Genomic DNA, 15,549 nt, shown 5'->3' on the forward strand with positions numbered 1-15,549 from the left:
TATATATTTATTTTGATTGAATATCCAAAAAAGCTAATCTGCATTGGTGTTGTACAGTTCAGGAAATCTTCCAGATAATCTAAGAAAACTAACAATGTTAAAAGACTAATGTTGGTTTTGGAATATATGTGTTTGATAGTCCTTGCAAGTTGCAACCATAACAATACAGCAAATCAAAACTTTTTTTTTCATGAAATTCTTACTAAAATCAGAAAAAAGTCTAAAAGATTTCAGTCTAGAAAGATATTTGAGGGGGACTGGATTCCTAATTATCCATCCGACTTAATTAACTCTTGAGTGATCAATACCATGTGTATTGGCAATATATAGTAGTATTCTTCTAGATTCTTAAAAGGCAGATTGACTTGATCATATGAACATATATCTTTCATGAATGCTTATAGTTCATGGTTATGCTACAGAGGGAGGGGAAAAAGGTGATGAAGTTATTGAATGTTGAAGGAATTTAGAAGACATGAATTTAATGGCTATTCCAAGTTAATTAATCAATGAAAAGAACATATATAGAGTAAGATGGATTTAGGACACATTATTTGTTGACATAGCTTTCATTATAATCCATGCTATTCCGATATACACATATAGCCCAGCCATGAAGGCCAGCGACCCATAGTACAAAACTTGTTATACTCTCTCCCATGATATCTCGCAGATTCTATTTACACTCCACCATGATGAATCAAAAGGAGAAAGAAAAAGAAGAAAAGAAATGAAACATAGAAAGAAGCATTCTTCCATTTCCATGGAAAGAAAAGCATGCTTGAAAAACTAGTCATGCCAACAAAGCAGCATGACGACACATCTTCTTATAATGTATAGCCTGGCCCTTTGCTCTCTGAGGGCTCCTCCAAGTCCTCTGTTTGATGATATCCTTCTCTTTGATCCTGCCATGGAAGAACTTTCCATCTTCATTTCTTTCAGTTATTTTCCTTCTCTTGAGGTTGTAATAAGGTTAAGTTTGATGAAGTTGTAAGTTGTGTTGTGTGAGAGAGTTGGTTTAGAAATGGTGTTAGAAGGGGTTCTTAAAGAGGTGTCACGGTGTGGTCCTAACACGGCTTGGTCTAGAAAAGAGGCAGCGATGGGGCATGAAAGAGTGTGCAGTGCCTCCAAACCCACCAGACAGACACCAGTGGACCCCACCTCACCACTTTGGAATCCATACCCCAATAAGGGGAAATTGATAAAACAAAACAAGAAATTGAGCCAAGCTTCTCTTTCTTGCATTGCCATGTCTCACTCTATATTCCTATGTGTAGGCAGGCACTACCCACCAGCACAATGGGTCTCCCATTACAAAAAATAGGTATTACAACCTCCCCTCAATTTCTGCATGCTAGATTATTTGTCTTCTTGTTCATGAGGACATGAGCATTATCTTCTTATTTTTTATTATGCTTCTTCTTTTGTTTTCTTCTGTTTATCTTTGGTTGGATCCACATAATCAGGGAAATGACTGGTCGATAGGGGGTTGGTTTAGTTGAATCCTACATAACAATTCATAGCAGAAATAACCATTACAGAATGCTTTCATTTGGCATGTATAAGTAGGATTAAGAGTGTTGGGAATCTAAGTGTGAGTCCAAGTTACACATTGAATAAAAATAAGAAAGTAAAACACTATATAAGTAAAAGACTTGTTAATCTATTATCCTAAAATTTTGGGAGAGAAAGTTACGGTCAATTCCTTATATGGATAGGCTCAAATTAATAAAATTATGTCTATCCAATGTTACAAAGTCCTGAAATTATGCACATATTAGGTGATAACTCAAGAAACAAGAAGCCGAATTTGATGAGCCTAACTCCATAACAAGGAAAACTTTATTTCCTTGACCAGTGGAAAGGAGGGTGTACTAGTATAATCCAATTCCAACCCTTGTCAATTTGATTGTTAGGTTTTTCTCTTCCAGATACAGAATGTTAAAATTCGACCCCATTATTGATTATTTGAATAATCTCACTCTCAGTGAGAGATTATCATAATTTAAACATAACATTCAGATTTAAATTTTACTATGATTATCCTTTTGCAATAACTTCTTTCATGAGATTAAAGATTAGAAATAATACCATGACAATGACAAACTGATGTAAATATCAATTACATTAAAAATGCGAAGTACACTCAAATTAGAGATCTGGAAATTTGAAACTTGAGTTTAATTATACTGAGACACGTTGTTGATGGTTGCTGGTTTAAGCGGGTGCTTGGAGATTTTTGTTGATATTACTTTAAGATCAGTTGGAAAAGGCTGCAAAATTGATTCGTAAACCAACTAAATATGCGACATGATTCTGACAGTTTAGGAGGAGACAGCAAGAATGGGAGTAACAAGGAAGTTTTTTGCACGAGAATAGGTTGAGGCTTTGAATCCTAAGATCCTTTACACATGATGTTCTCTCTCTTTCCCACTGCCAAAAAACTGAAAATACTATAAGAAGAAAGAAAGGCAATCAGAATTGAATATGGTTCAGCATCCTTTGCCCCAAAAGGAAAATAAAATAAGGCAAAGTGGCTTTGCATATGCCACAAAGCATTTTGCTAATGAAATGGATCAAAAGGTAAAAAGTTGCATTTCTCCACTGCAACATCACATAGGGCGCATGAAAAAAAGTAGCCAAGCCTGGGGACGTAAGTTTCAAGCTTTGACTAAGATTCCATAACCGAGGGGTATTAGAATAAGAGGGCACACAAAATTTTACATTAAAGAAATCAAAACTTAGGTAAGTGATTAGCTAAATTATTAATAATTAAGTACACTTAGGTAAAGGCAAAGAGGAGCATCTACTTGCTCTGCCTCGTGCTCTCCCCAAGCCACTTTGGATGCCAACCTGTTTAAAATCGATTGTTTATGCAGTTTTAAGCACTTAATATCGAGTTAGGGGCTTGTCAGTGATATTTTGTTGCTTTTTGCAGCCTCTTCCTGAGATGGGACAACAAGGGAATGAAATACTGAAATGGAGCCTTATATTTGATGCTAATTCTTTGTGAAAAAGAATTTATTTTATTTTCATTTGTTAAATCTAGTCTATATGTTTGTCTTGCCAAAATTAGTATGGATCTTGTTTGTCCAGTATGTTTTCTACTGAATATATGGTCCATCCTTTGGTTTTGACCAACATGAATTTGAAAAAAAAAAAAGTTCATAAGACCAAAAAAATTTTCATTAAAAAAGTTTAAGAAGCTAAAATGTCCACAAAAGTAGTGAGTCAAGCCTATGGGTTTTCTTTTTAAACATAAAAAAAATATTAATTCTTTCAAAAATCTTATTAAGTCTCATATCTTAATTCTACAACCTTCTAAGGGTATGTAAGCTACCTAACTAGTCTAAAGATCAAAATTAAAATTATATTTGAAATAATTTGTATTATAAGCAACTAAAAGGAGAAGAGACTTATTTATTCTTTTTTCTTTTAAGTCCAAACTATATAAAGTTTCATGTTACTGGCACTTTAAAAAAAAAAAGATATATAAGTCTCTCTACAACCAAACTAAGAGAAAGAAACTACAAAGGCAAAATACAAGCCTATAACAACCTATGTTACTAAAGTCCAAAATACAAGCCATAAAATCTATGTTCTTTCTTTTTGTGCTTCTTTTCACTCTTTTAATCTCTTCATCCTTTCCTGGTCTTAGATCACATCAGTGGTGGTGTGAGAATGAAGCCTAGTCAGATTCCTAACTAGGAAAAGTGGCTAGAGGAGATAGGGGACTCTCTTTGGCTGATGACTTTGAGAAGAATGAGTGTTGGAGTGATCTCAATAGCATATCATTACCAAAAGCTCAAAAGTATGTACAAAGGGGTGGGAGAGATGACTTTATAGGATGAGCCAAGCCTCCCCCACGGTGCTATCTACTAGCATAATCATCAGGCGCACAAAGTGGATCAAATGCTAGGTAGCAAACACGTTTTAAATGCAATTTTTTTTCTTCTTTTTTCTTCTTCTCTTTTTCTGCTCAGATGTTTTCTTTTTCTTGATCTCTTTCTTTTTCTTCTCTTTTGAGTGCTTCTTAGGATGAATATTTCGTTGTATGTTATCCTCTTGATTTTTCTTTCGAAAGTTCTTCTATTTAAAGGCTTTTTGGATAAATGTATGCTAGACTAAGTTCTTCTTTTTCTTCAGTATTTTGCTTGAAGTAGGTTGTACGTTCTTTTGGACACCGTTTCAAGTGAAGAACATTATGTGAATATCTCTTTTGTCTATAGCATCAACTTCTGATATTTTTATTTAAAGCTCGTGGATGCGAGTAGGATAGCTCATTAGCAAAGAATAGAGTAGATTGTGCATGCAACAAATATGTCTTTTCTTATTACTTTTGTTGTTTTTGAACGTTGAACATTTAATGACAATGCTTGCTCAGGACAACAAAGTGCTTTTTGATTTCCTACCAACGTTTGACAATTAAGCTTTTCTTCTAAAGATATCAAGCGTTGAGTAAAGACTTCATCGTTGGACGAAGTAATGTTTTAGCTCATGGTATCATTTAGACAATGTAAATGCATCTTGTGATTTTGCATGTTGAGACAGACAACGTTTAACGTTGTTTGTGTTATCTTTGGTGTTTTAAGTTTTAGTCTTTTAGTGTGTTTTGTCAATGACATGGTCTTGACATTGTTTTGTTTTCTTGGGAGTTAAATTGAATACCTTTTAGGTATGATAAGCTTTACACATTTAGCTTCAACTCTGTTAGACATTTTTGACTTGTTAATCGTCTAGCACTGCGTCTAGGTATCTTGACTTAGTTGTTTTTCTGTTTCCTAGAATCCTAAGTGTTTTCCTAAGGTTTTTCTATGTTCAAACTTCAAAACATGAGATCGTTTAGACGCATAAACGATTATGTCTTAATAAATAGACGCTGGTTTTTATGAGATAAGTAAATGGAAAATGTTTTGAATAGCAAAAGCAATAAACCATAGATTTTTATACTAGTTCGCTCAACTTGAGTTTTGTCTAGTTCTTCCTTATGAACTCTTAAGGGGTTCCACTAATCTTTTCCAAGATTACACGAGTTTTACCTCACACTTGGATTCCCAACAATATCCACCTCAAGGGTGAGTCCCTTCCATATAGGTACACCCCCCCTCCTGCGGAAGCATTCCCAACCAAGCACAACCACGAGTAGCCCTTTCAAACCGTCGTTTATCTTAACGGGACTTGCTTACCTGAATACCCTTTGTCAGGAAGGAAGACTTTCAGTATAGGGAGCATTATACTCGTTTGAGTCGGTCACCAAGACAAACCATTGGCTCTGATACCACTGTTGGGTCTATCGAGGAGGGGGTTCACCGGAGAGATACAAACACCAATGAGATATGAGCCCAACCATATAAGGGATTGACACCACTCTCTACCCAAAACCTTAAGGCAATGGGTTAATGGGTCTTTCACCTTTATATAGTGCTCTACTTTTTCATTTTTATCTAATGTGGAACTTAGACTCACACTTGGATTCCCAACAGCGTTATCATCATTTTCTTCTCTTCTATATATATAAATTCTCTTGAAAGATGACCGTTAGATAGAGAGGTTGACTTCAGAAGAGCTCGTTGTCTTCAGGAGAGTAGGTAGCCTTTAGATGTGAAGTCAAACTTTAGTCTTCTTTGTAGGATTGAGAGTTTTTTCTCATAGCTTTAAGCGAAACTGAGCTGATTGAGCAGAGGGCTTCAAGGGAAACATTCCTATAATGTTTTTCTTCTCTCACAATGTCTTAGGTGTCATGATTCTAATCATATTTTTCTACTTTATTGATCAACACGAATATCAAGAAACAAAGTATACAAGTATCAAGATTCTTTATAATACATGCATTAAATGTTTTGAATGTTGATAAACATTAGACGATGTTGCGTGTTCAAGACATTGTATCATTTATCATTTCATTCATATGTATAATCATCAAATGATATTAACATAAGATGTTTTTCCAAAGACTATATCGTTTTGCAATCATTCATCAGACAATGTTTTCTTGTAAAATGAAAAGTTCGAATTTTTTTTATCAAGGTTCAACTATTTTGTTACAGATAAATGATGAATTAATTATTACTTCACTAATGGTGGGAGGTGAGTTAATTTTACCTAACAATAATAAAAAAATGTTTAGGTGGTAAACATTTACAGTATTCCATGGCTTATGAAGAGCTTTAAAGGTGTTACAAAACTGTATATTAAGGGGTTTGAATTACATGTTGAAAAACGAGGTAACTTGAAACCAGTAAAATTATTTTATTGCACTTCATTTAATCAATAGAGAACTTTGTAACTTTTTGAAACTCAAAATATACAACAGTAAAACAATAAACACTTGTCAATTTCCATTTAGAGGAAGAAAAACTGATAGGTTGTAACCAAGCAAAAGAAAAATGGATCAGCTCCATTAGTTACTCATGATGAACGTACACTCAATATTAGATGCTTCATTGAAAATTTGAACAAACTTTCCTTCACAATCAAACAATAAAGCAAAAAATGGGGTAGTTCAACAGTAGGAAGTTACAAGATCTTGTCCTGCTCTAAAGTCTATGGGTAACATTACAATGAGGTTTGATTTATTCTGACACAGTTGACTAGAAAGGAAAGTTCCATAACATGTTTTTATATCAGCTCATTCAACAAAACACCCTTTGAAAATATATATACTATATTAATGTGGTTGCACGTGCAATCAAAAGATTTCAGGCATGCACCCGTCAGATTTCAGTTAGTTTATGGAAAACAACATAAAATCCCAGTTAGTTTTATTTTCTATTTATTTTTTAATTCATACTGAACATTGTTATATCTGAATATGAGATTTAACTTTTGATATACAGATTATAGACAAAAATTATGAAAAGAAAAATGGGTATTTAGTATTTACAATTATCATTCTTCTCTTGGGATCCATCTGCTCCACCAAAAGCTTTTCCTACGTCTGTTGAGCTCATCCATACTCTCATTTAAGGTTCTTATAATTTTCCTCTGAAGTTTAAGAGCTGAAGCTAGAGCATTCCTTGGTGCACTGGCCTTCATTTTGGGTTCGATTTCCTACATCATGAAAAATGGAGTAATAATATAAGATCATACTTAGTATTTGGATAACCTTGTTAGGGATAAATATACTTTTAATTCATGTGGAATTAGGAATGTTTGCTTTCAATCCCTGAAAGCCATCATCTCTTTTAGTTGAATCATTCATGAAAACGTATCAGTGTGATCCTTCATTTCACAAACAAAATTCATTTCCTCTTGGTCGCTTTGATTTTAGAAATAGGGACCACACATGACACATTTCATAAATGAGATTGCATTTTTAGAGACTAAAAGCTAAACTGCCCTATTAATATGGACAAACTATATTTAAACCTCACACAACAATGTCATGAGAGGGAAAGACAAAAAAAATGTATACTAGTACTGGTCATTATTTATGCAGGGTCCATTATTGTGACTTTCTCTCTTGTGCCATTAAGGAATCAAAAAGAAAAGGTTTTCGTTGGAAATCATATGGGAATTCATTGCAAAATCATAGGTAAGTGTAATTTTACCAATCTCATTAGAAAAAATTCACTTTTAATTGCTTCACCAAGGAAACTGATTAGCATTTGTCTTATTTACCTGACAAGATACAATATTGATAAATATAACAGGGAGTGGTCACAGAGTTAAGATACAAACTCTTAGTTCCTGAAGTTGAGCTTCAGTGAATCCACCATCCTTCTGAGTCCCTGATTTTGCCATTAGATTAGTAATCCACTTGGCAGCTTCTCCATAGTCCTGTTGAGTTGCCCGCAAGAGCTGCAGCCTCAGTGTTTGCATGAAAGACAATGCCAACAAGCCTTCTCTGTCAAAGTAAGGATGAGCCAATGCTGCTTTTGCACTCAGTCTTTGTCTTGCTTTGTACCTTACCATTGATTTTAGAAGTTCCCATCCTATTCCACCATCCAAATCCAACAGCTCAAAACCCCTCCTTAGTTCAGGGCCGCATCGAGGCTCTACAGTTTTTCTCCATGCAACTATGTCATAGTCACACCTCTTTAATTGACGGTTGAATTGAATGAGGCTATTATCAGTCCGTAGACCAGGGAAAGCCTATAAGAGAATGATATAAACAGTAAGCGTTTCAAAATATCAGCTTAATCAGATAGTTGGTTCGATCACCCTTTGCCACTTTTAAATGTTTTACCTGACTAAAACTCACCTACAGAATTATGAAAAACAACTCTACAAGACAACAATAGTTCTTAATATATCAATGCATCAAAATAAAACAAAGTGTAAATACATAGGAAAACTCACTTTAACTTTCAGAATACTATTATGAAGTCTTCGTTGTGATCAAAGTGATTTATTACATTAATCTTCGCAATATTCATATAAAATTGAATAGAGATATTGACTGATTAGTTCCAATAATAGGAGAAGAATTCGTCACCATTAGATACTTACCATTTGTAGAAAGATTAAACCAGCACTATAGATGTCGAATCTGTCTGGCGAATTCAACTGTTTAAAACATGAAACCATAGTACGAACCAAAAAGCCAACATCATTACATGATAAAGGGAGCTATATGTGCTAATAGTTGACAAGAAATATTTAACCTGCCATAAGACTGGGGAAAGTGCAGTTGCAACTGGAACTGAGGGTGCTGAAGGAGTTTGTGTGCTCATGATGTATTGCTCTGGTGCAGCATATCTGTATTGGAAGAATTGAGCACATCATAAATTGCCTATAGTTGTATATCATGTCTAACAAAGACATGGATTACATCTAGTTTACATATAATACTTCTATTTACTATCCTAGTGTTAAACTGAACCCAGTGGTCATTGCTAGAAAGCATGATAGAGTGTATGAGAGGAGGAAGAGAAATTAATAGGATGGTTAGGGGTTAAGAGTGTGTCTGACTGTTAGCTATTCAGTTAACAGTTAGTCAGGAAGGGGGGAGCCTTATGAGAAGGTTATGGACTTTTGTAACGGGGTTAGCTTTTGTTATTGAGTTGTATAGACAGGACCTCTGTTCCTGTTGAGGGAGAGTGCTCCCTTGAGAGTGAAGTTTGTGTACATTGTATTCGAGATTACAGAAGTAATACACATACGTTTCCTTCTTTTCTGTGTGAGTGAGGCTGTGAAGTGTGTTAGATAGACTTTTTGACTAAAGAAATCTATCAAAGCAACACCAATTTTGTTTGCGTTACCAATTGGAGGATATAAAACATTTAATCTTCATTCTCTCATCCCACTAATCATCTGTGACAGCACTTTATATTGAGGTTGTTCTTTCAAACAATGGTATATAGTGTTCATGCTAACATTATCCCTCTAGTTGGAGCATAAATATATATCATGGCCAACTTCTTGATTGCACAATGAAACACCTTTTCTCAAAGAGCTTTTGTGAGCACATTGGCTAGTTGACATTCTAATTCAATAAAAGAAAATTGTATTATCTTTTGGTCAAGGTTCTCCCTGATGAAACACCGGCCAACTTCAACATGCTTGGAACGGTTGTGCTGTATCAGGTCTTTCACGATTCCAATGCCTACCTTATTATCACAATGAATATCCATAGGTTCTACATATTCAATCCCTAAGTCTTTTAGAATACTTATCTACAACAGTTCACATACACCATGAGTCATGGCATTCTTTTCTTTCTGTACTTCTCCAAGTGACCAATTTACCTTCGGCATCCTTTCCTTTCTTCACATCTCCAAGTGACCAGTTTACCTTCGAAGATAGTGAACATCTTATATGTAGATTATTTGGCTGTTTGATATCCTGCCCAATCAATCAGAATCTGTATATCCTTTGATGTTAAACACAATTCCTTAGAGAACACTAGTCCTTTCCTTGGAGCATTGTTCAAGTACCATAAAATTCGATAAAGAACCATATGTTCTTAACTTGGGGAATGTATGATCAAGCTTAGCACATTGCAGCGTACACTATATCCAGTTGTGTGTGACACGAATAGATTAGTCTCTCAAAATGATACTTGTCTATCAGGACTTCGTTTGGGAAAACTCCAAGCTTATGATTCCTTCCTATGGGTGCTTTTGTTAGTTCACAAGCATAAATTTTAGAATTGAAAAGTCTAATACATATTTTTACTAATCCCTTGTCTTGACCTTGCCACCTTAATCCCAACAATATTTAAGTAGCCCCAAGTCCATCTCAAATATAGTAGCCAAATACTTGTTCAATTATCTCATTTCGCAAGGATCATCCTCAGTTAAAATCATATCATCAACATATACATTTAAGATTGTTACCTTCCCTTCTTTGTTTTTTATGAACAAAGTATGGTCTAAAATACTTTTCTAATGTCTAAAATTGTTCATTGTTGATCAAAGTCTCCCAAACCAAGCTCTCGGACTATTTTAGTCCATACAATGACTTTTCAGCTTACAAACATCTCTTCTACAAGCAGTAGTGCGGTTAACTCCATGCGGTAAGTCCATATATACCTCTTCAACTAAATCTCTATCAAGGAATGCATTTTTAAGAAGAAGTGGCTGCATAGATCAGTCTAAATTTTCTGCAATGGACATGAGAGACGAATTGTATAGATGTTGACAACCAATACAAAGTCTTATGGTAATCCACCACATGGCTTTGCGTATACCCTTTAATGTCTTGCTTTATATCTATCATTACTGCCTTAGCTTTGAGAAAGAGAGGGGATATTTGCAGAACCCAAACATTGGAATGTATTATTGTAAAAGATTATAAACTTTGATTCAAAACTAAGTAGCTAAGGAACTCAATGACTCTTGGCCAATTTTCAAATGTCACAATGAAAATTCGAAACATCCAAACTTAGAGAAGGATTTGAGTGCAATCTTTTGTAAATACCCAAACAAAAATTATCCTAATCTTCAACGTCATAACCATATACTAGCATGTCACTAGCTTGATTCGCATGACTGAATTCCTGTCCTTTATTTTTTGTCAACTCCAAGTAGTGGAGTTTTCCCTACCTAAGACCATAACCAAGAATCTTCCAAGTCAGAAAGTCCTGAAAAAGTTTAATATGATGGCCAAAAAATTAGAGTGCAAACAAGAGTAGAGGTTACTTAGCTAACCGACAACAAATTATATTCAACAGATGGGACAATAAGGACATTATCTAGTGTGAGATTTTTTATCAAAATAGCACATCTCGCACCTACAATGGGAGAGGTACTACCATTAGTGTGGTAGTGACAATGATATAATGAGAAATTGTTTGTAACTAATGGAAGTCCCTAGCCATATGTTGGAAGTCTCACATCGACTAGAAATAAGGTCAATTTAAAGTATATAAGTGGGTACAAACCTCACCTTACAAGCCGGTTTTGTGAGGTTGAGTTAGGCTTAAAGTCCACTTCTTAATACCATATGATCAAATGCACATGTATCAATGAATTAAGTACTATTCTCAGAGGTTAGATAATACAAACGTCTTGCCAATAATACGTGAATGGACAACATTTGCTGCGGGTTGTGGCTAACCACATTGTTAGGTCAAAAAACAAAAAAGTAGGGTTATAGAAATAATTTCAAATGCAAGTTTCAGCGGCATTACTTCAATTTGGCATTTTGCAGGATCAAACCTGCTCTGATACCATGTCAAACAAGAGCAAAAGAAACAATTACTTTCTGTAAAACAGGAAATATCTTATGTTGAGGAAACCAAACATTCTTACAGTAAACGTAAATAATTAGTGAAACAATTAAATTGACTACAAAGTCATTCTAGCAATTGCAGAAAATATACTCTAATAATTATGGTATATACAGCTCATGATAACATTGTCAAACATATATCTAAACTCTGCAGTGATATTAATCTTGAAACAAGAGGTAAAGCTGACCAACAATAGACCTAATGACCCACCCTTCCCTAGTCTTCTCATGACTGGAGCTTTATAGCATTGGACCTATATTTAATTGTCAATAAATGAAATAGGTGACTTAAATCAGAATAGTGATATCTGAAGAGAAGTAACTAAAGAAACATCCTATTGTAATTTAAGACATTCTTATGGTGTTCGGGGTCACAGAACAAGGATAATTAAATAGCTGTATACTCCCATTCTTTCCTTTAAGAGAAATAAAATACAATTGTATTATCTAGATCAGATTCAGTTTTGTACTTTTAGAAATGATGGAGGGAATTCAGATTTAAAATTTTCTTTTTTGTATTTACATGTGTGTGTGCGTGTGTGTGTATGTTAGATAGGAAACTTTTCATGTTAGGTTCTAGAAAAAATTTCCCAGATATCTATGTTCATCTTCCGAAACCTTTTTTTCAAGCAAATCACATGAAACTGCTTTTGTCTGTGATGACATTGACTCATGCTCTGGTACCTATCACCAGTACGGTATATGCTTTCATTTCAAAGCTATAAACATCATATATGTGTTAAAATCTAGACAAAATATAGGACCAATATTTTGTATGACATCAAGTTCAACTTCTTTAAGGATAATTTTAAAAATATAGAAATAAGTAAAAATGATAAGCTCCACCAGTGTATTATGCACAAGAAACACAACAATCAGCAGAGGGTTGAGTTCAAAGTTAGTTGGATACATGTATTATTAATCTCAAAGAAGATACCTTGGATCCAAAAGAAACTCCTTTGGAATGTAGTTTATGCCCACTCGCAGGTCTGTAGCAGCTCCAAGATCAATGATTTTGAATGTCCGAGACTCTGATCCCCATAGTTTAAACAAATGAGCTTAATTTGGATCATGGATCTTTTTGCATTGAACAAAAGTCTCTAGATTCTTTACCTTCGGAGAAAATAATGTTCTGTGGCTTAATATCCCTATGCACAATACCAGTTGAGTGAAGACCATCCAGTGCAAACAAGATCTGCCTCATGATTGTCTGAATGATTCTATTTTCTCTTTCTAATCCCTTGGGCAAGTCTTGAACCTCACCTAAAATTAATGTTTCAACCTGGAATTTGCGACAATCATTTGGTCTGATAAGAAAGCATGATTTACCATGGGAGCACAAAATTCAAATTGAATATAAGAAGAAAAGTGCTTTGAGTCGGAAATATAGTGCAGAGCAGTTAAAGAAATACAAAACTTTCCCCACACTAATACAAGTAAACTTTATAAACTTCAGTACAAAATATAAGGCCAAATACTATAAAATTGAAAATTTATCAATTCCAACCATAATGTTTAAATAGAGTACCAACATTATATGGAAACTCTCTACTCTGCACCAAGTCAGCTAGGGTGGCATCCCCTTCAAACCGCCATATAAGCCAGTATTCAGCAGATTTCTTTGAAGAGCTCTGCAAACATTATGTGAGAACTGTTGTATTTGTCGTGACTGAAACTAAAATATTAAATGATGTGATGAGAATGTCTTTGGTTTCCCCATACATGTATGATGATAATACCAAAAATTCGTTAGGTAGTACTAGTCTTAATAGATAAACACCTCAAGAAAACCATAGACAAAATCTGCACAGCTGCTTGCACAAGCTCTTCGTACACGCTCATTCATCCAAATTTCTACAGCACCATATTCAGTCGCCTTCTTCAAGACTAAGTCACCTTCCTTCCAGTGAGAACCAAAAAGAACCATAAGTAATATTTATATAATTCAAGCTATCTTACACTGAAATCTCAGAAGCAGATATGCCATATCAACATGTGGGTTCCTCATTTTTTTTCCTCAAACCATGACACTAAAGCAACTAAAGTTAAGACAATACAAACAAAATTTATAAACAAAAATAACACCAACATGGCCATGAAGTAGACAAGGGCACTCCAATATGACTAATGTTCATATTACAGGACACCACATGACAAAAGAAATTAAATATCAACATGAGAAAAGACTTAAATCGACAAGGAACATTTGTTTGTTCACCTTCTCTGCATGAATATGAACTTCACAAAAAGAAATACTAAGACTGATTAGATTTTAGATGTTGATACTTTGTATCATGTTATATATCAATCTGACTTGTATTGATGTTTAAAAAACTTAATTTGCTTTTTATACTACAAGTGTCTTTAAATTGTCTGGTCTACACTCGTCTCAGCTCAGGCATTTGAGACACCAATAACAAAATTATAATAAAACCCTGGCGACATGAGTCATATGAGGTGTCAGTCTCAGAAACATGTCACACCACCACGACAGCTCAAGCGGGAGAATTGTCCGTCTGTGATCCATTATTGAAAATTAATGGTTATCTTGAAATTAACTTGTGCACATGTGAAGTAGTTCATAAAATATTCAAGCAATAATAAGCTAGTACAAAAGAACAAGTAAATTTTCAAAAACTTCAGGAGCTTCCAAATAGAATATAGAGCAACACCTTCGAAGAGGGTTTGTTGGCCAGTGACACTCTATAAACCACTCCAAATGATCCTTCCCCCAACTTCTTCCCCAGAGCAAAATCATCCTGCCATCATAAACCAGTCTCAGCAAGAACTGCCACCGGAAACAAATTTCATAAAAATTTCAAAAAATCAAGTGGAATACGCGTACCTTCTTGTAACTTGGTCGGAACAACCTCTCAACAAAGGCAAGAACAAACATGTCAAAGAAACCAGGTGCCACACCAGGTGTGGCCCAAAGGTAAGATAGAGTACCCAAAGCCAGAATCACCCCAGGGACAGTAAGAGTCAAGCCATTGGACTTGGGAAGAGTGCTCCTATAGATTACATCCCCACACTGCATCACACTGCAAGGAAGTCCAACCCCAACACCCACAAAAAGGTTGTGAACTGTGTCAATCCATTCACCCCCTGGTGCAAAAACTTTAACCACTCTTGTTGGGTTTGAAAAATTCAATCTTGAACTGCATTGAGCCTCCCCAGAGGGTCGAATCCTAAGCCTCTGGCCAAGAAACAAGGACTTCTGCCTGGGCTTTTGGTGTTGTTGGAGCTTGGTCACTCCTACTCCAATTCCTGTAGTTGCAACAGTGGCCATGCCAGTTCAGTTTAGCTTTGCTCTGTTGGAAAAATCTTGAGAACTTCACCTGCAATTCCCTTCCATTTTCCACCGCAACTTTTTTATATTTTAAATTTAATTTACAATTAGATATGATTTATATTTATATTTATATGTTGGCGGTTATATCAGGTATTTATTGTGGCTGCAGTGACATTGGAAGTTCGGAAATTGGATTGAAGATTAACATAGGCCACAAATAACACGTAGATACTAATGGGCTTCCTGTTGGGCCTACGTAATGTGCTTATCTTATATTAACTTCTACGTTTTATTTTGTTTGCTTCTTTTTTGTTGTTTAGTTAGCCGTTTTATACATAAAAAACATATAAAAATAGGTTGCATTTAGGTACATTTACCAATAAGAAGATAAAATGATTTAAATTTTCCACATAAATTAATATTAATTTATACATTTAGGATTCGCTTAATGCACTTAGATATATTATAAACAATTCAATCCCTAATATTTGAAATAATATAACTAATTGACAATATGTTTTCATCATAGAATAATTGAAATCATTAACATTTCGTTCAACCAAATGCAAATCTTAAAGTAA

General features: G+C 34.7%; 2 protein-coding genes across 2 annotated transcripts; both read right to left on the reverse strand.

Moving 5' to 3' along the window:
- Window positions 1–467: 467 nt before the first annotated feature.
- LOC108335560 (small polypeptide DEVIL 6) lies at window positions 468–1,249 on the reverse strand. Its single transcript, XM_017571595.2, has one exon. It carries the CDS (start codon window positions 931–933, stop codon window positions 790–792), a length of 144 nt encoding a protein of 47 aa, XP_017427084.1. The 5' UTR covers window positions 934–1,249; the 3' UTR covers window positions 468–789.
- A 5,497-nt stretch (window positions 1,250–6,746) lies between these two features.
- Window positions 6,747–15,064, reverse strand: LOC108335865 (serine/threonine-protein kinase STN7, chloroplastic). The gene is made up of 10 exons (XM_017572052.2): window positions 14,522–15,064; window positions 14,349–14,435; window positions 13,457–13,576; window positions 13,209–13,307; window positions 12,790–12,958; window positions 12,614–12,707; window positions 8,607–8,700; window positions 8,452–8,508; window positions 7,681–8,094; window positions 6,747–7,050 (listed from the first exon to the last, which is right to left on the reverse strand). The coding sequence occupies exons 1-10, from the start codon at window positions 14,963–14,965 to the stop codon at window positions 6,889–6,891; spliced, it is 1,740 nt and encodes a 579-aa protein (XP_017427541.1). The 5' UTR covers window positions 14,966–15,064; the 3' UTR covers window positions 6,747–6,888.
- Between the last annotated feature and the right edge of the window lie 485 nt (window positions 15,065–15,549).

Source organism: Vigna angularis, chromosome 10, assembly GCF_016808095.1.
Source record: "Vigna angularis cultivar LongXiaoDou No.4 chromosome 10, ASM1680809v1, whole genome shotgun sequence".
NCBI lineage: Eukaryota > Viridiplantae > Streptophyta > Magnoliopsida > Fabales > Fabaceae > Vigna > Vigna angularis.

What these genes read in the sequence shown, in the direction of transcription:
- LOC108335865 (XM_017572052.2), bottom strand. Translation starts at nt 14,965, where the DNA reads ATGGCCACTGTTGCAACTACAGGAATTGGAGTAGGAGTGACCAAGCTC. An exon ending in GTAGAGAGTTTCCATATAAT is followed by an intron (nt 12,959 to 13,208) that starts GTTGGTACTCTA and finishes CGCAAATTCCAG; the next exon opens with GTTGAAACATTAATTTTAGG. An exon ending in CTCAACTTCAGGAACTAAGA is followed by an intron (nt 7,051 to 7,680) that starts GTTTGTATCTTA and finishes TTCATGATGTAG; the next exon opens with GAAATCGAACCCAAAATGAA.
- LOC108335560 (XM_017571595.2), bottom strand. Translation starts at nt 933, where the DNA reads ATGAAGATGGAAAGTTCTTCCATGGCAGGATCAAAGAGAAGGATATCA.